Source organism: Arachis hypogaea, chromosome 10 (assembly GCF_003086295.3).
Source record: "Arachis hypogaea cultivar Tifrunner chromosome 10, arahy.Tifrunner.gnm2.J5K5, whole genome shotgun sequence".
Lineage (NCBI taxonomy): Eukaryota > Viridiplantae > Streptophyta > Magnoliopsida > Fabales > Fabaceae > Arachis > Arachis hypogaea.
Genome location: NC_092045.1, coordinates 99,352,358 through 99,371,499, shown reverse-complemented (window position 1 = coordinate 99,371,499; position 19,142 = coordinate 99,352,358). Strand labels below are relative to the sequence as shown.

At 37.2% G+C, this 19,142-nt stretch overlaps 2 protein-coding genes and 1 long non-coding RNA gene across 6 annotated transcripts; 2 read left to right on the top strand and 1 right to left on the bottom strand.

Annotated features, from left to right (window-relative positions):
• Nucleotides 1–1,525: 1,525 nt before the first annotated feature.
• LOC112716103 (ultraviolet-B receptor UVR8) lies at nt 1,526–5,543 on the bottom strand. 4 transcript variants are annotated; one of them, XM_025767949.3, is made up of 5 exons: nt 5,119–5,356; nt 4,849–5,025; nt 3,488–3,523; nt 3,206–3,363; nt 1,526–3,117 (listed from the first exon to the last, which is right to left on the bottom strand). In XM_025767949.3, the coding sequence occupies exons 1-5, from the start codon at nt 5,210–5,212 to the stop codon at nt 1,840–1,842; spliced, it is 1,743 nt and encodes a 580-aa protein (XP_025623734.1). In that variant the 5' UTR covers nt 5,213–5,356; the 3' UTR covers nt 1,526–1,839. The 4 variants fall into 4 exon arrangements, with proteins under 4 accessions (XP_025623734.1, XP_072061286.1, XP_072061285.1 ...); XM_072205185.1 differs by having other exon boundaries at nt 3,206–3,389; nt 4,836–5,025; nt 5,119–5,340; XM_072205184.1 differs by having other exon boundaries at nt 3,206–3,389; nt 5,119–5,334.
• A 541-nt stretch (nt 5,544–6,084) lies between these two features.
• Nucleotides 6,085–7,591, top strand: LOC112716102 (uncharacterized). The gene has a single exon (XM_025767948.3). The coding sequence runs from the start codon at nt 6,528–6,530 to the stop codon at nt 7,290–7,292; it is 765 nt and encodes a 254-aa protein (XP_025623733.1). The 5' UTR covers nt 6,085–6,527; the 3' UTR covers nt 7,293–7,591.
• A 2,215-nt stretch (nt 7,592–9,806) lies between these two features.
• LOC112716101 (uncharacterized) lies at nt 9,807–13,902 on the top strand. The gene is made up of 6 exons (XR_003160161.3): nt 9,807–10,479; nt 10,878–10,984; nt 11,109–11,143; nt 11,234–11,284; nt 11,517–11,626; nt 13,579–13,902. It is a non-coding gene; the product is annotated as an uncharacterized lncRNA (long non-coding RNA).
• The last annotated feature ends 5,240 nt before the right edge of the window (nt 13,903–19,142 follow it).

Genomic DNA, 19,142 nt, shown 5'->3' with positions numbered 1-19,142 from the left:
AAATGATTTTTAAAGTTAATTATTTAAATTCGTCTTTGAAATTATCTTCTGAGAGACTCATAATAGTTCTTAAAAATAATTTTTGTTCATCCTTTCCATTGAAGAGGACTGAAAGTCTGAAACGCCGTTTTATATTTATTTAAAAAAAAAACAAAAGGAAAACCTGAGGTTTTCCTTCTCTAACCCGAGGAAAACTTGAGTTTTCCTTCTCTAACCCGAGCCCCTTCCTCTTCCCCTTTCTCTCTGTTGCCATCCGTCACAGTGTCGCGCCGCGCTGCATACTTCTCCTTTTCCAACCTAGTCTCTTACACTCTTGTCTCTTCTCAGTTTCTCTCCCTCTCCCCCTTCTCTTGTCTCCTCTCAGTCTTTCTCTGCCTTCCTTGTCTCAAAATTAATTTTTCATTACCTTATTTTATTTTTCTTCATACACAACCAACTATCAATTTTTATAGATGAATTAATTAAACATTTTCATTACTCATCAATTTTCAGTCAATAAAAACAAAAAATAAAAAATAAAAAAAAGAAAGAAAATTTGCTATGCTTCTTAAGAAGTGATCACCAAAATCGGATTTGTGGTTTGACATCGAAGGTTGAGAATGGCGAACTCCACTGCCACTCTTGTCAATGCTACATCGGTCGAGTTCGAGAACAACTTTGACAGCAGAACGACGACATAGCGGTGCAGCTGGTCTAGAAGGAAAAGTAGAGAAGCGGCAGTGGCAACGCACTGACTTGTTGGAGCCGAGAGTAGCCGAGAGTAGCGAACTGGAGTAGAAGATGCGAGTCGGTTCCGTAAGCTAAGATCGACAATGGTAACAGCTCTCGGTGCAGCTGGGAAACAGAAGGCACCAAGTGCGGCGCCATAATAATAATAACAAAAAACTAACGGAACAGTAGAGATTGGGGAAGAGGGAGGAGAAGAGGAAGAGGATGGGTTGGGGAAGGGGAAGGGAATTGGAGAAGGGTTAGGAAACGGGAGCGTTTTTTTTTATTATTATTTAATGAATACAAAAAGACGTTAATTATTAACTTCAATGATCACTATGAGACTCAAGTGCAAGTTCAAGAACTATTTTGAGATTTAACTATTCATTTAAAGAAAAAAGAATTAACTTATTTTCAAAAATTGTTTATGAAAACATATTAATCTCATTTATTTGAAATTCTAAAATCTAATTTAGTAATAATTTATTTTCAGAAAAAATTTATGCCAAAACTTAAAATTTGTTTTTTCTCGAAAGGTAAATAGTTGATAATTTTTATGTCAAAAGAATAAAAAGTAGCATATAAAATTATTATTATATCCCTCAATTATTATATTTCTTGTTAAAGAATTCTTTTTTTGACATTGAAGATGTTTGGAAATTAAAAATATATTCTAAAAATATATATAATAAAACATATTTGTAATTCATTCATCGTACTATTAAAATTAACTTTCAATTATTTATAATATTAAACAAACAATTTTTTATTGTAGTTAGAAATAATATTTCCAAATATAATATTCCTAGAAATATAATTCGTTGAAATATATTTTTTATTATTGAAATAAAAGCTTACTTAAAATGGCATTTTACTTGTGTCCTGGGATCAAATTCAGGCTACAAGGGGAATGAATACATATCTTATACATGTTATTGACACAAATTTTACATATCTTTAGGCTTAAACAATACACATATAGAACGAGGCACCGAGGATTGATGCAAGGTGCAAAATAGAATGATCAAATAAAGCGATAAGTAGGCATGCCATGCCACACTCCAAAAATGGAACATGATCACCTAGCTCATTGCCTTTTGTGTGTTCACCAATTTGTTCCTCTCATACATACTAATTTTTCCGCTCCGGTGATTGGAGGCACTCCTTTACAATTTCCTTGATCCTCCTCTTCATTTGTTTATCTTTCACACCAGCAAGCATGTCCCGGTAGAACATTTCCAACCTCATTAGCGTCCTATGATCTGCAGTCTCCAACATGTTCTCCCATTCTTTTGCAATGTTGAATGAACCTGAATCCTTCAATGAAGCAGGGACATCTTGCTCAGCAAAAGGTTTTCCGAAAACACAACCATGAAGTATGCTAGCATATTGTTCCATTGTGGATAGCTTCAATTGAAGCTGCTTCAGCTCATTCAGTGCCGAGGATAATTTCTCATCTGTTTCTGTTTTTACTTCGGCCTCCTTTTCTTTCTCTCTGTCCTGCTCGAGGGAGCTCTTTGATTCCTCTTCCTCTGAATCTTCGGTCGCTGGAGGCCACCGCACCTTGGTGGGAGTATAACAATCCAATTCGTTACCAGTTCCAAGAACTCCACATCGCCCCCTACCCCAAGACCACACCTTATATCCATCCCGCGCAACAATAACAGTATGTGCAGCTCCACATGCAACTTGAACCGGATCTGGAAACTTAGGTTGGTATGGAGCACACGGTTTAAGCAAGGGTGAGAGGGCATCACCAGAATCTGATGAACCACGACCAGCATCAGGGCATAAGCCAAGACCCTTCTCCATTCCCCATGACCACACATCCCCTGATGAGGAAACCACACTTGTATGAAACAAGCCGCAATCGATACCAATAAGAGATATATCTTGCGGCAAGTCTTGAACAGGTGTAGGAAATAATGCGCTTTGTGTTGTTCCATGCCCGAGTTGGCCATTATCCCCAAGGCCAAAAGTCCAGCACTTGCTTTCCAACTCGGTAGATTTCTTTTTGCGAGTGAGCAAGGCAGTGTGAGCAGCACCACATGCTATGTCATAAATTGTCCAAGGGGACTCCTCACCAAATGTTTTCACAACTTCTGGATGTGCCCTGTTCTCCCTATCCCCCAATCCTAACTGGCCATGGTTGTTAAAACCCCAAGAGTAGCAGACCAAATCTTCACCATTGTTTGATTCTCCGGCACTAACCAATGCTACAACATGCTCATTTCCACATGCAACCTTGGCAACATTAAGGCCATGAAAGGCCAGTATTGGCATTGGAATGAAACTACTTACAAGAGAGAATTCACCTTTGCTTTCTTGTGGGCAGTTTCCCCACATCCAGAGGGTGCCACGATTATCAATAGCCATAGACATCATTCCTCCTGCTTTGACAGCATGTATCTGCCAAAATTAAATGGGCAAAAACACACATTAAGACATTCTCACGATGTTTTATGTTTTAGGATGAAATTCATGTTTCTTATTGTACCTTAATTGATCCTTTTCCTTCTACTTCAGAGACACCAGTTGAAGAATCAAGTGGGTGCGACTCGGGAAACTTATTCAATAAGTGGGGCGCTAGGTTATAAACTCCACCAATAGAATTTTCATCAGGTGTATCCTCTCCGTCCGTGCCAAGTTGACCATCCATACAGTAGTCAAGGATGTAGATACTAATCATGAATATAAAGTAAACAAAACTCTCAAAAGTAAAAATAAGTAATATCCGTAACTGAATTCGACTAAGTGACTCCCAGCATATTAAGGATACAAATATTGTAACCCCAACTCCAAACGGACCCGTCATCTGTCAACACACAGAAGGAAGAGTTATTGCGGCAAAAAACAAATTCCAATAAGTTGAACCTGCCTAAGATTACACCAGATACCTAGTACTCATGGTGCTACATATCTATATCAGCACAAAATTCCAAAGGCATCCACATGATATTCACTCTTGCAAAAGCAGGGTATAGTAATTGATCCATTTTTGGAGGGAGAGAGACTGAATTCTTCTTCCCTTGTTAGCACTTATCAATGTTTACTGAGACCCAAAGGACATAAAAAAAAGGCACAAATTGGACATATTTATTCACACCATTACACTTGCAATGCAATCAAGAAGATGCATAAAATTTGTTATATAGTCTCAAATATTTTTCTCCATATTAATTTCATATAGTTGATGTTAACAACTATTACTGCTCAAAAAGTAGCATTACATGTAGTTTGAAAATGCAGCCAATAATACAACAAGAGTCTGGCAACATATCATTAAAAATCATTCTAATGTCTTAGCTGACATAACAATTTATCATATATTCCTTATTCCCTTATATAAGCTTATAAAGAAAAAGGGTTCAATTGTTCCTCTTTTGATCAAATTAATTAAACATGTGCTAAAAAAAGCCAGATACTACATTGTAGTGAATCTTTCATTTAATTGTTTATACCGGTTAAGCTAAGAATTCTGCAACAGTGAAATATGTTAGAATGCATACAAAGCTTTAAATATCATATGACCAAGCAAGTCTTCAGTATAAGCAGACTGAAGGACTTCACAAAGCAATTCAACTGAATCAGTCAATATTATAACCATTTTACTCTTGCTTGGTGCAATGAAAGCCATACACGGTTGAAAAGGCTATATACCCTTTATCTTCAAGTTCCACCCACAAGTACCAAGTAGTGAAAATCAAAATCTTCTCACTTTCACTCCACTCCCAACTTACTTCCCCTGTTGTCACTCAACACCTTTGTCACTTATGTTCAAATACACAAAACCATAGCTTTTTATTTATTTCTTTCTTCCCAAAAAAAAAAAGTTTAAAATTTTTGAAACATGATTAGAAAAGTTAAAAGATGCAATCTGCATACACTATCAGCAGAAAGTTTTACCCAGAACCTAATCTAACAGCAAAAGTTTCAAACTTCAATACATACACTTTAATTGGTAATATAAGACAACAAATTTGATTAGATGACGCTGCAAGCAAGTTTACACTACTCTTAATGTATCAAAATTAATTAACTTCAAAAAAAGAAAAATAATAAATAAATAAATAAATAAATAAATAAATAAATAAATAAAGGGAAATTGAGAAGGTGTGAAGAGTTACACTGTTACAGAACCTGCAAGAGCAAGATTATGATATGCACCAGAAGCAATAGCAACAATTTTGGGTGTGTCTGCTTCTCCTCCATTAGGGTTCTGAAACTTGACCTGAACTGGTAAAAGCTCATCCTTTTCTGAACCATGGCCAAGCCTCCCAAACATTCCTCTTCCCCATGAGTACACACTCCCATCCCCTGCATCCAACAACACTGGAACATTATTTCCCTCTTTCACACACAGAAAAAAACAGAGAAATTTGAGGGTCTCTTTGAATATAGCGGTGTTACCAGTAAGAAGGAGAGTGTGCGCTTCCCCGGCAGTGACGGCGATGGCCTTGTGCGATGGGTTGCCGGAGTTTGGAATGTTTCCGGCGTCATCCATGGTCTCCGGCGAGTTCGCAAAACCAGAAGCTGAGCTACCACTCACATCACAGAACAGAGATGCTGTCGACTGTTTTTCCTGATAAGCTCGATTCGATGGCGTCAATTATTGCCGATCATTTCTATTTTTTTTTCTTATTGTATTAATTTATTCTATTTTATAGTTAGTTAAATAATATAATTTTGATAGTGGATATTGTTTCTCCATAATTGACAATATTATTTCAAATTAACTTTAATAAACAATTTCTCTCATTATAACCATGGAATAAAATAATAAAAATAAAAAGTAATTTAGGTATAAAACTTTAACCCACTATATACTCTCCCTTGTGAAATGTTATCCTTTGACAATATGATTTAGTATAGCAAGTAATCACATTTTTATATACGGATTAAAATATTAAGAAAATGTTAAGCTAAGTGGTAAAAGAATCCAAAAATTGTTTAACCAAGTGATCAGTCCAATTCTTAAAACATATATAATATAAAAATACTAGAATTTATTTTTTTTCCAATAATTAATTAATAATATTTAAAAATATAAATTAAAAAGATGTTGTCAAACTATTGAATTATAAAAAATTATATTAATAATTAAAAATATTAGCTACAAAATAATAAATTCTGTTTGACTTTTGAAATTTTTTCTATATTGTGTAACATCAACCAAAAAGAGAGATGAGAATATAGTATAATCTAAAATGATCATGTAAAATAATTTATAACAGGTTAGACCTTTCTATACTATAGCAAATTCATTCACAAGAACGAATAAAGATATGCGTATATCCACCATTATGAATGCTGCAAAGAACAATGGTAAATAACATTTTATGAAGGTCGTTCAGTTGTTCCAATAGATATGAGAATAATGAGACGCTATCTAATTTCAAAAGGAAGGATAGGAATATACCTTATCCCCCAAAATAGAAGATACATACTAGTACAAAAGCAGTTGGCAAAACAACAACAACATGTGTGAATTGCACGTAATGGTATGTGATTTTTGATTGATTTGCCTAGCTAGGCAGGTAGCTTAAGCGTGCTGCATGGGTAATTACCTCATCATCAAATTACGCTTTGGAATTCTCCACCCTACAAACTAACTAAATAAAGCTTCCTTCCTTCCTCTGATCTTACTCTTTCCCTTCACGTGCCCCCAAAGACAAAGAATATTCACAGCCACAATTAACCACACCCCTTCAATTTCCCATCATATCTATAACTATATCCTAAATTCCCATTCTTCCAACTACCCCAACAAACAAACAAACAAAACCACCAACTGTCATAACAACCCTCTCTCCATAACAATGGATTCCGTTGCTTCTAATTCTGATAATAATAATAATAATAATTCTTCTTCGTCATCATCGTCGTCTTCGTCGCAGCAGAATCATCACCACCACCACCCCCGGTTCAAGCCGAGCCAACCAATCTCGGACCGGATAGTCCGTGCCCTGAGGCACCGCCTCCTCCTCCTCCACCGCTCCACCACCACCTTCTTCGTCTTGGGCGCCACCGCGAACGTCTACACGGTGAACCTCTCGTCCACACCATCATGCACGTGCCCGGACCGAACCACCCCATGCAAGCACATCCTCTTCGTCCTCATCCGTGTCCTGGGCGTGCCCCTCGACGACGCCTGCCTAAGGCGGAGGACCCTCCGACCCTGCCAGGTCCAGCGCCTGATGGCGGCACCCACGCTCCCCGAGGCAGTGGCGGGAGACGCGCTGAAGCAGAGGTTCCGGCAGGTGTTCTTGGAGGGAGGAGGATCGTCGTTATCGTCGTCGTCGATCGAGACGGAGGAGGGTGCCACGTGTCCCGTGTGCATGGAAGAGATGGGGAAGGAAGAGAAGCTTGTGGCATGTGGGACATGCAGGAACCCTATCCATGAAGAGTGCCTTATGAGGTGGAAGAGGAGCAATGGGAGGAGATCGGCGAGTTGCGTGATATGCAGGGCACGGTGGCGGAATAGGGCGGAACAGGATAAGTATGTTAACCTCTCCGCGTATGTTAGCGAGGATGATGATGTCATGCCACCCCCTTCTTCGTCTCTCTGCACTGATCATCCCTAGGTTGTCAATATACTTAATGTTTGTAAAGTGGTAGCATTTAATGGGAGCTGATTCTGAAGAATAAATGTAAAGATTTAATTTATGTTGCAATTAGTGTAGTTAGAAAGTTGTGTTCATGAGAGTTATTTAACTGTGTTGTGTATGACGTTGATTGACTTTCTGACACCACAATTTGGATCGGAACAAGATCCCACTTGGCATGTGTCTACTGCCAAATGCATGGATGTTATGGTGCTGCATTTTTCCTATAAGTAATATTTTGTGTTTTATAAAATACAGAATAGAAGTTCACTTCTCAATATAATTTTCCCTTAGTGGCCAAGCACTTCATCCCACATTAGTTCTCTAGATTACTTTCATACTTTGTGCTCAAGTTTTAGAGTTTAGCTAGGCACGTTTTCCTACTGATCCTTATCCTTTCTCTTGGCTCCATCATATCTTACTTTCAAGAACAAATGCCATTCTAAAGATTTGACTAAGTTTTCTCCATACCTTTTAAGTTTTCTTGATCTTTACTACCACCCCACCCCTTAATCCCACTACACCACTGCAATCTCACCGCACCCCAACTAAAGATGGATTCAAAATAGGTGATAGAGAAAGAAAAAAAAAATAATGTAGGAATGGATGGATGGAAATTTGGATTTGTTTACAGGAAGAAGCATCAAAAGCCAAATTTCCTGCATGTGGTATTATAGACCAAGAACTACTTCAACCCTCTTACTCGCTTCTTCCACCATATATATTTCACGACTTTGGAATAATCTCATCTCTCAGAACAAACTCCAAATCATAGATGCAGCTACAAAATTGCTTCACCACTTTCTTCTTCTTATTTTTCTTCATCGTTATCTTCATCTTCTCCTTTTTATGCTAGTTTGATATCCTTTGTTACACCCATCACAGCAATAAACTTGTCGGCCACACTATCATTATTCTTCGATTCAATGATGAAGAATAATCGAAGTTAATGAAGGATTGCAAGGGTTTTGGTTCCAAATAGCACGTTTTGGTTCCAATACAAGAATAATATAAAAGCACTCGCAACACAATATGACAGTAATGATGAACAAGCAAATATACAAAGTAAAACAATAGTAAGAACACACTCATATTTTAAGTGAAAAACTCTCTTAATGTAAGAGGTAAAAACCACAAATCATCCAAACTAATGAAATAGCTCTACTATAATCAAATGAGGTATAAGAGAGTCTCAAACAAAGCACAGATCGTGCATATAACCAGCAAAAAATTCAATATACCAAAGCTATTAAAAGTAAGAAGATGAAGAATACCCAAAAAATAGAACTGTTGTTCAAAACCTATTTTTCTTTATGCAAATCTCCCATCAAAATCTCCATTGTCTAGAATGAAGAACAAGATGAGCGAAACTGCGGTTCAAATTTCAAGCCAATCCAACGGTTAATGAGAAACTGCTGCTCAAAGATTATAAAAATGGAAAATCTATTTTTTTTCTTGTGAAGCCAGTTTCTTCCACTGAAGACCTCCAATCAACATCTTTATTGTCCAGTATGAAGAACAAGATGAGAGGAATATTCAGTTCAAATTTTAAACCGATTCAACAGTGAAGGAATGAGAAATTTTTATTTGAAATTTACTGTTTTGTATAAAAACAAAAATTCTGTTTTACTTTTTTCTCTCACACTTTGTGACTACTCTTTCACACTCAAAGAGACCCTAAAAATTTGATTAGGATAGTGACACAAGGGTAACAAGAATACATCCCAAAAAGTTGGGCTTGGGTCTCACAAAGGAGAGAAAAAAACTCAATAAATCTCCCACTTCTCGACTAGGTGGAGGCCCTTGCCATTTCGACGATCAAACATGTTTCAAACTTATCTCTTGACAATGCTTTTGTCATCATATCATCACCATTATCATCAGTGTGAACTTTCCCAACACACTACAAGAAAAATGGCCTATGGCCACGCTTTTTTTTGCCACGCTTCAAAAGCATGGCCAAAAGTGGTCAATGGCCACGCTTTTGTGAGGGTAGCGATTGCATAGAGATTTGGCCACATTTTTTCTTGTCACGCTTCAAAATCGTGGCGAAAAAGGTCAACAGCCACGCTTTTGGAAGGGTAGCAGTTGATTAGAGATATGGCCACGCTTCTTTTTTGCCATGCTTCAAAAGCGTGGCCAAAAGTGGTCAATGGCTACGCTTTTGTAAGGGTAGCAATTGCATAGAGATTTGGCCACGTTTTTTCTTGCCACGCTTCAAAAACGTGGCGAAAAAGGCCAACGGCCACGCTTTTGGAAGGGTAGCAGTTGATTGGAGATATGGCCACGCTTTTTTTGTGCCACGCTTTAAAAGCGTGGCCAAAAGTGGTCAACTGCCACGCTTTTGTGGGGGTGGCGATTGCATAGAGATTTGACCACGTTTTTGGAATAAAACGTGGCCATAGAGGGAACGAGGGACTCTTTTGGCACGCTTTAAAGCGTGGCCAAAAGGTTTTGGGAAAATAAACCCTAAGTTACCCCAAAGCAAGCTTCAATCTGAAAACCCTTTTGGCACTCTCTCACTCTCAACTCTTACCAAGTTACCATCGTCACTCAGCTCTCGACTCCATGGCAACCTTGGAAAAGCTCAGATCCCCGCCGTCACCAGCACCGTCCTCGCTGTGCCATTAGCCTCTCCTCCGCCTCGTCTCCTCCTCGTCACTAGCATCGTCCTCCTCGCCAATCTCCTCTGCATCGTTGCCAGTGTCGTCTTCTCTGCTCTCCTACTTTGGCCATCTTTCTGCTCTGGCCACCATGCCCTAACCCTCAACATTGCGCTGGCCACCGTCTTCTTTGTCATCCCTTCCACCGCGCCTCCGCCTCGCATCTGCTACATCCCTCGTTCGTGCTCCTCCTCGCCGATCTCCTCTACATCGTTGCCAGTGTCATCTTCTCTGCTCTCCTTCCTTGTGGTTTCACCTTACTTTTGTCATCGCCTTTCTGCTCTGGCCATCTTCCTGCTTTGGCCACCATGCCCTAACCTTCAACATTGCGCTGGCCACCGTCTTCTTTGTCATCCCCTCCACCGCGCCTCCACCTCGCATCTGCTGATCCCTCGTTCGTGTTTGTCTCGCCATTTTTGCTTTGGTCGATTTTCCCTGCTGGTGCATTCGTCTCTGCCATTCCCTGCCTCGCCGTTTTTGCTTCGCTTGATTCTCTACTGAGGGTTTGTACATGTTATTTTACTCTATTCAATTTCTCGTTTACAATTTCTCGCGAATTAGGATGGATTATTGTTTATGACAAATTTGATGCTTCGGATTAGGTTTGGAGTATTTAACTAATTTTAGGGTCACATTAAACTTGTACTGTATGTGTACTAAGGAAAATAGAAAATAGACTTTTCATATTGAATAACTTTTTAGTATGCTAATTCAACATATGAATGGGATAGATAATACTGCTACAATACTTGCGACATTCAGGATACTTAAAATGATCAATTGATTATCATCATTGCAGAAGTCAACACCAAATGCCTTTTATTATACCATTTTGATTATTAATATCCCGTGAATTGTTTTTTAGAAAGATTATGACTGTGAATAATCTTAACTTGTCCAGGTTGTAATATTTAGAGATGGGACATATCTGACCTTAAAAGAAGTTTTTGAGAGTTTGGACTAGACTGGGTTAAATCTTATTCCTAAAGTAGGATAATCTCATTCAAGGTAACTATTTTTTATGCTATAGAAAGAAAAAGCTGCTCAATTATGCTAATATAAATATCTCTTCGAATTTCGTGTGAATTTCCTAGAAATTATTGATTGATTGATTTTTGGTGATGTTTTTCAGGTATAGAGAAGGAAATTGGATCATTACAATTGGAAGTATGTGAAGCAGTTATTCATTGATCACTGATTATTTTTTTGCTGAACTTTGGGATTATCTCTAATGTTTTTCTTTCTTACTATTTTTAGGAAAAGAAGCTTCTTGCTGAGATAAAGAGAACTGCTAAGACGGGAAACGAGGTATGATCCACATTTTCTCATAGGTTTCTTATGCATAATTACTTGAGAAGCTGTCACGTTGATTTGAATGTGTTCGAATTGGCTTACTTTTGGTTCGAAACATCTTATATATTGAAAGAGCCTTCTGTCAAAAGTTTTAAAAGTATTAAAAACTATTATTTCTCTCTAGTCTCTAGATAATCTGTTGTGCCAAACATGCTAATATATTCTTCTTTTCCTGTGCAATATTCAGGTTGCAACTAATATAAAGTTCTTGCTCGACAGTTGGTAAGGCTTACACAGTAGATTGCTAACCTTTAAGGTAGTCAAGCTCAGATGAGAGGCATAGCAACTCACACACAGGTAAAGAACAAGCATTCAGAATAAGGAAAAGTTGTATGGACAAGTAAATTTAACCAGTTCTTGAACAAATAAGGACAATTATGCTATTATAATTGTTTTATTTTGGCAAATGAACTTAAATACTTAATACTGAGGCAAGTTGAATGTTTAAATATGATTGTTCCATCCAATAGCTTGTAACTAGGTTATGTTAGAGCTGGAAGAAGTTTAAAAGAATGACTATACTTTTAGTATTCAACAGCACAAGATTAAACAAATACATGGGACAACTTGATTTTTTTTTGTACAACTTTATAAAGAACAAGCATTCCGAATAAGGGACTTGCTACCTATATGGATTATTTTCATATTGTATGTGTACAATTTTATAGTATTACATGGCAATTAAATAAGGAAATATAGATTGGAGGGAACCCTACCTATAGTCTATAGGCAACTCTTACCACTAATACTATATGTATTATGTTTTCTCATTTAATTTCAACTTCTCTTTTTATATTTAGCACTTATTGCAATGAAGAGACCTAGTAAATCTAGAAATTGTGCTATGTTTAACTGTATATAGTATGCTGATAACTCTGATTTCGATATTCTATTGTGGAGATCTAAGATCTGGTTGAACTTGACTGATTTTATTTAATGTGCATAGCTTGTGTGTTTATTTTTCGTTTTTCTTGTTGTCTTGACTGTTCGCCGGCCTTATTGTCTGATCTAATTTTTCTTCTGATCTGGTTGCTGGACGGCCTTTTGTTTGATAGAGTATCATATTATGGTGTAGCTCATATTTTTCTTGGTCCCTATTTTTCTTTGAAAACTGTAGCTCATATGTAATTTATGGTGTAGTTTGTGTAATACTGCAGTCTATTATTTCCATGCTGTTACCAATAATTGATTGATCATGCTCTCACCAATATTTCTGTTTGATTAATCTGGTTTAACTCATTCTGTTTAGCTTGTTTAGTTCAACTAATTTAGTTTAGTTAAATTAGGTGGTTAATTAGAGAATTTGGACTGTTATATGAACTGCAATGATTTCAGTTTGTGGAACTGGTTAAGTCATATGAATTCTGTTTACTGTTTGCTTGAACCTGGGAAACAGCTATTTACTGCTGCTGTTTAATAAGTGTTGCTGCTTCGTGCCATGTGTTAGAAACCTAGTAGATCTAGAAATTATGCTATGTTTAACTGTATATAGCATGTTGATAATTCTGATTCTGATCTTCTACTGTGGAGATCTAAGATCTGGTTAAACTTGACTTATTTTATTAAATGTGCATAGCTTGTGTGTTTATTTTTCGTTTTTCTTGTTGTCTTGACTGTTCGCTGGCCTTATTGTCTGATCTAATTTTTCTTCTGATCTGGTTGCTGGACGGCCTTTTGTTTGATAGAGTATCATATTATGGTGTAGCTCATATTTTTTTGGCCCCTATTTTTCTTTGAAAACTGTAGGTCATATGTAATTTATGGTGTAGTTTGTGTAATACTGCAGTTTATTGTTTCCATGCTCTCACGAATAATTGATTGATCATGCTCTCACCAATATTTCTGTTTGATTAATCTGGTTTAGCTCATTCTGTTTAGCTTGTTGAGTTCAACTAATTTAGTTTAGTTGAATTAGGTGGTTAATTAGAGAATCTGGACTGTTATATAAATTGCAATGATTTTAGTTTGTAGAACTGGTTAAGTCATATGAATTCTGTTTGCTGTTTGCTTGAACCTGGGAAACAGCTATTTACTGCTGCTGTTTAATGTGTTGCTGCTTCGTGCCATGTGTTAGCAAATCATTTCCTCGTTGTGATTCTTTGTGCTTATTATGCATTCATGCTCATTACATCCTTAATCATTGGTTGCTGCTGATTTCTCGATTTGCATTTCCTCTTCTGCTCACTAATTAACAAAGTAATGTTACTATGCTTTGTGTTTTGCAATAACAACCACTAACAACACTGAAGCTATTGAGAGAGAAGAAGAACAAGTTTGAAGAGGTTCTGTTGTTTCCGCTTTGCTCCTTCATCCCTGCTGGTGCATTCGTCTCTGCCATTCCCTATTTAGTTTTCTCTGCCATTAGTCACTGAGTCTGCAGTTTATTGGTTAGTTTCAAGGTGTATTGTAGTTTCTATGTTTTTAAGTTTTATAAGGTTCAGAGTGTGATGAAATTAAAAAGTGTGGAGCCTGGACCATAGTAGTATTTTGATTGTTGCATATTCCAGTTCAAAAAGCTTGATGACCATTTCTATATATGCTATGAATACATTATGCATATGGTTTGTGGTTCTCACACTGGCCAATAATTGGGAATTGTGACAACTAGATTATAATTCTTTTTTTCAAGACTTTTATTTGCGTTCGAGTTCTAAAAAAAAGCTTTAGATAAAAATGGTTATCCCTTCACTTTTTTGTCTAAGAAAAAACATATTTAAAAAAATAATATTTTAAAATTGGGAATGCTATTAAATGGGCCATCTCAGTTAAAATAAGCCTTATTTAAATTTGAATTTACTTTTTACTTATTCAAAATTTAAATTTAAATTTGCTTTTTTAAAAGGGGGTCTTAATGCGTTTCCCCATTAGCAATCAGTAGCTCCCAACACTTGCTTCCATTTTCCCTTTTTTATTCCTTCACATTCACATCAACCCACTTTATACTTTGCATTAACTAGCAAATTGTATTAAAGTTTAAGAAAATTGAAAACAAAATTATGAGTTAGGACTTAGGAGTATAAAAGTATAAATGGCACAGCATGATGAGTGGATTTTAGTAGTAGTAGAAAGAACAAATGCATTAGGCCATTTAAGGATATTCTACTCTCTTGCTATTTTTAATTAGCAGTTTGGGTTTCAATGTAGCTTATTTTTGTTTAGGCTTTCGATAGTTATCTATCCACTGCTGCTACCTCTTCTTTGTTCTGCTGCTCCTGTGGTAATATAATAGTCTGCTGCTGCTGAATAGCTGTTCGCTGCCTGGTACATGGAATCGTGATCTCACACACTTTCTTCACAACTTCGCGTAGCTGACCATCAAGTGCACTAGGTCGTCCAAGTAATACTTTACGTGAGTAAGGGTCGATCCCACAGATATTGTCGGCTTGAAGCAAGCTATGGTCATCTTGTAAATCTCAGTCAGGCAGATTCAAATGGTTATGGGGTTTTGATAATTAAAAGATAAATAAGACATAAAATAAGATAGAAATACTTATGTAATTCATTGGTGGGAATTTCAGATAAGCGTATGGAGATGCTTTGTTCCTTCTGAATCTCTGCTTTTCTACTGCCTTCATCTAGTCATGCGTACTCCCTTCCATGGCAAGCTGTATGTTGGGGGATCACCATTATCAATGGCTACCGTCTGTCCTCTCAGTGAAAATGGTCCGGCTACGGGTTACGTAGGGCTAATCATCTGTCGGTTCTCGATCGTGTTAGAATAAGATCCAATGATCCTTTTGCGCACTGTCACTGTGCCCAACACTCGCGAGTTTGAAGCTTGTCACAGTCATCCCATCCCAGATCCTACTCGGAATACCACAGACAAGGTTTAGACTTTTTGGATCTCAAGAATGATGCCAATTGATTCTAGCTTATACCACGAAGACTCGGATCTCACGGAATGGAAGGCTCTGTTGTCAGGAGAGGCAACCATGCGTTGTGGACCAGGAGGCCAAGAGATACACACTCAAGCTATTGCAAATAGAACGAAAGTGGTTGTCAGGCACGCGTTCATAAGTGAGAATCATGATGAGTGTCACGGATCATCACATTCATCAGGTTGAAGTACGAGTGAATATTTTAGAATAAGAATAAGCTTGAATTGAATAGAAGAACAATAATACTTTGCATTAATTCATGAGGAGCAGCAGAGCTCCACACATTAATCTATGAGGTGTAGAAACTCCACCGTTGAAAATACATAAGTGATAATGGTGTTCATTGGTTTCTGCCCCAGAGGGGAAACCAGAATAACCAAGACGTCTAATACCATGAGAAAAAGTAATATTTATACTAAACCTAGTAGCTAGGGTTTACAGAAAATGAGTAACTAAGGTAGATAGTGCAGAAATCCACTTTCGGGGCCCACTTGGTGTGTGCTTGGACTGAGCATTGAAGCTTTCACATGTATAGGCTTTTCTTGGAGTTAAACGCCAACTCTGGTGCCAGTTTGGGCATTTAACTCCAGCTTTTATGCCAGTTCTGGCGTTTAATGCCAGAAAAGGGTCTCTGATCGATGTTTTGACTCCAATTTGGACAATCAAATCTCGAACAAAGTATGGACTATTATACATTGTTGGAAAGCCCAAGATGTCTACTTTATAACACAATTGAGAGCGCACCAATTGGGCTTCTGTAGCTCCAAAAAATCTATTTCGAGTGCAGGGAGGTCATAATCCAACAGCATCAGCAGTTCTTTTTCAGCCTCTGAATCAGATTTTTGCTCAGGTCCCTCAATTTCAGCCAGAAAATATCTGAAATCACAGAAAAACACACAAACTCATAGTAAAGTCAAAAAATGTGATTTTTTCATAAAAACTAATAATTATATACTAAAAACTAACTAAATCATATTAAAAACTACCTAAAAACAATGCTAAAAAGCATATAAATTATCTGCTCATCACTGCCGCTGCTACCTCTCTAATTCTGCTTCTATTGTGCTACCACTTTGCTGCTGTTGTGGAACGGATTAGAACAGTAATTAAAGTTGGTTTATGAAAATTTAAATACATCTATTAATTTGTTATTGATGTTATGCGTGTTAGTGCTTTCCTGGGGCACTCATCACTTTAGGCCCTTCTTTAAGCATTGCTAAAATTCAATTTTCTCTGTTATTTTATGTCTAATGCCTTCAAAGTATTTTGGAGGCTTGCACAACATTGTCTCTTAGTTAATTAGGAAGTTAGATTTGTAGTTAGTGAGACTAATAGTAAGGACTTCAATTTAGAAACTTAGCTATCTACGTGAAATATATAGGTTTTCGATGGATATGTCGAAAGACTAGATGGATACACCACGTCATGAGAAAGAATATCAAGTTGGTGTAGAAAGATTTTTACACTTTGCTTTCTTATCAAATGGAGTTCCTCAAGGGAAAGAAATTCAATGCCCTTGTGTAAAGTGTTGTAATATATTTTGGTTAAAGAGAGATGATGTATATGATCATCTAATATGCCACGATTTTGTAAAAGGTTATAGGCGGTGGTTTAATCATGGGGAATCACTTTTTGCTATGGATATTGACAGTGACATAGGCCGTGAATATAACTGCAATGATAACATTGATGAGTTGTTACGTGATAGATTTCGAGATAATACAGAAGTTGACAAACAAAACATGGGGCCTAACGAATGTACAAAGGAATTTTATAAATTGATAGACAGGGCAAGCCAAGAACTATACCCTGGGTGTAAAGGATCCACAAGATTATCCTTTACCATTCGTCTTTACTTGTTAAAATGCTTGCATGGTTGGAGTAATGTGTCATTTACTTCTCTCTTGGAATTATTGAAAGAAGCAATGCCATATTTGAATATTCCTATTTCTTTTGATAAAACCAAGAATATGGTGAAGAACTTGGGTCTTGACTACCAAAAGATCGATGCATGTCGCAATGACTGCATGTTGTATCGGAACAGGTATGAGAATGACTCATCTTGTCATTTCTGTGGAACATTCCATTATATTGAGCATCATGAAGAAAAAGATGATGTTACCTCATCTAGAAAGCCTCGCAAAGTTGCTGCGAAAACTCTAAGGCATTTTCCTTTGATTCCCAGACTTCAGCGGCTTTTTATGTGCACAAGAACTGTCGAAGCTATGTCTTGGCATCACAATGAGCGTGTTAAAGACGGGTTCTTAAGGTATCCTACCGATGGTGAATCTTGGAAAGCATTTGACAATCGACATGAAGATTTTGTAAAGGAGCCTCGTAATGTGAGACTTGGGTTAGCAAGCGACGGATTCAATCCATTTCGAACTTTGAGCAGTACACACAATACATGACCTATTGTTCTGATGGTGTATAATCTACCCCCTTGGATGAGCATGAAGCCTGATTATTTTATGCTATCTTTACTCATTCTTGGACTATAATCACTGGGAAATGACATTGATGTCTATCTTCAACCGTTGATTGAAGAATTAAAAGAATTATGGGAGTCAGGTGTCGAAGCATATGATTCGAAAGAAAACAAAACATTCAACATGAGAGCATGCCTTTTGTGGACAATTAATGACTTTCCTGCGTATGCTATGTTATCTGGGTGGAGTACAAAGGAAAAATTGACTTCTTCTATCTATCTAAAACATAGTCACAAGACTGTTTATATGGATCACTGAAGGTTTTTACCCATGAATCATCCATGGAGGCATAACAAAAGATCTTTCAATGGAAAAACTGAACTCAAGTCTCCACCGCAGTTGTTAGAAGGTTCAACTGTATTTGATATATTGCAAGAGGTAGATAATTCTTTTGGAAAGAAGCAAAAGAGATCAAAGAATGGCATATCAAATTTGAAAAAATGGTCAATCTTTTTTGATTTACCATATTGGAAGTCCAACATGTTTAGACACAACCTTGATGTCATGCACATAGAGAAGAATATAGGTTATAGTATAATTGGAACTCTTTTAGATATTCTCGGAAAGACGAAAGATCATGCAGCTGCTCGTTTTGACCTTAAAGACATGGGTATCAGGAAAAACCTTCAACCAAAAGATACGAAGGATGAAAAAAAAACTAAGTTAGCAAAAGCATGCTTTTCAACGACTCCAGTAGAGAAAATAATCTTTTGTAGTGTGTTGAAAGTGACAAAATTACCAAACGATAGCGCTTCCAATATTGCTTGATGTGTGCATGAAACAGAAAAGAAGATTTCTGGTTACAAGGCCCATGATGCTCATTTCATGTTGCATTACTTGTTGCAAGTACCAATCAAGAGCATACTTCCTGACCATGTTGCCATCGCTCTAGTTCGATTATGTTCATTTTTTCACCGAATATGTCAGAAAGTAATTAGCCTAGATGAGGTAGTTAACTTAGAAGCAGAGATTGCTGAGACATTATGCCAATTGGAGAGGATTTTCGCTCCTAGCCTTTTTGACATAATGGTGCACTTGCCTATTCATTTGGCAAATAAGGTGACGTTAGGTGGTCCAGTTCAATATCGTTGGATGTACCCCGTTGAACGGTATATGTGCACACTAAAATCGTATGTTCGTAATAGAAGTCGTCCAGAAGGATCCATTACCGAAGGATATTTAGCGAATGAGTGTATCAATTTTTGCACAAGATATTTGCATGAAGATGTTCAGACAAGATTTAATAGAATCCCTCGGAACAACGATGAGTGTGTTTCAGATGAGGTGCGAACTCCTAGTTTGTTTCCAAGCAAAGGATGTCCTCTTGGTGGAAGAATAGGAGATTTATTTATTTTAGATGAAAAATCAGAAATACAAGGTCATGCATACATCCTAAACAATTGTGATAAGATCGAAGTTTACATGAGGTATTTTGTTCGATCCACT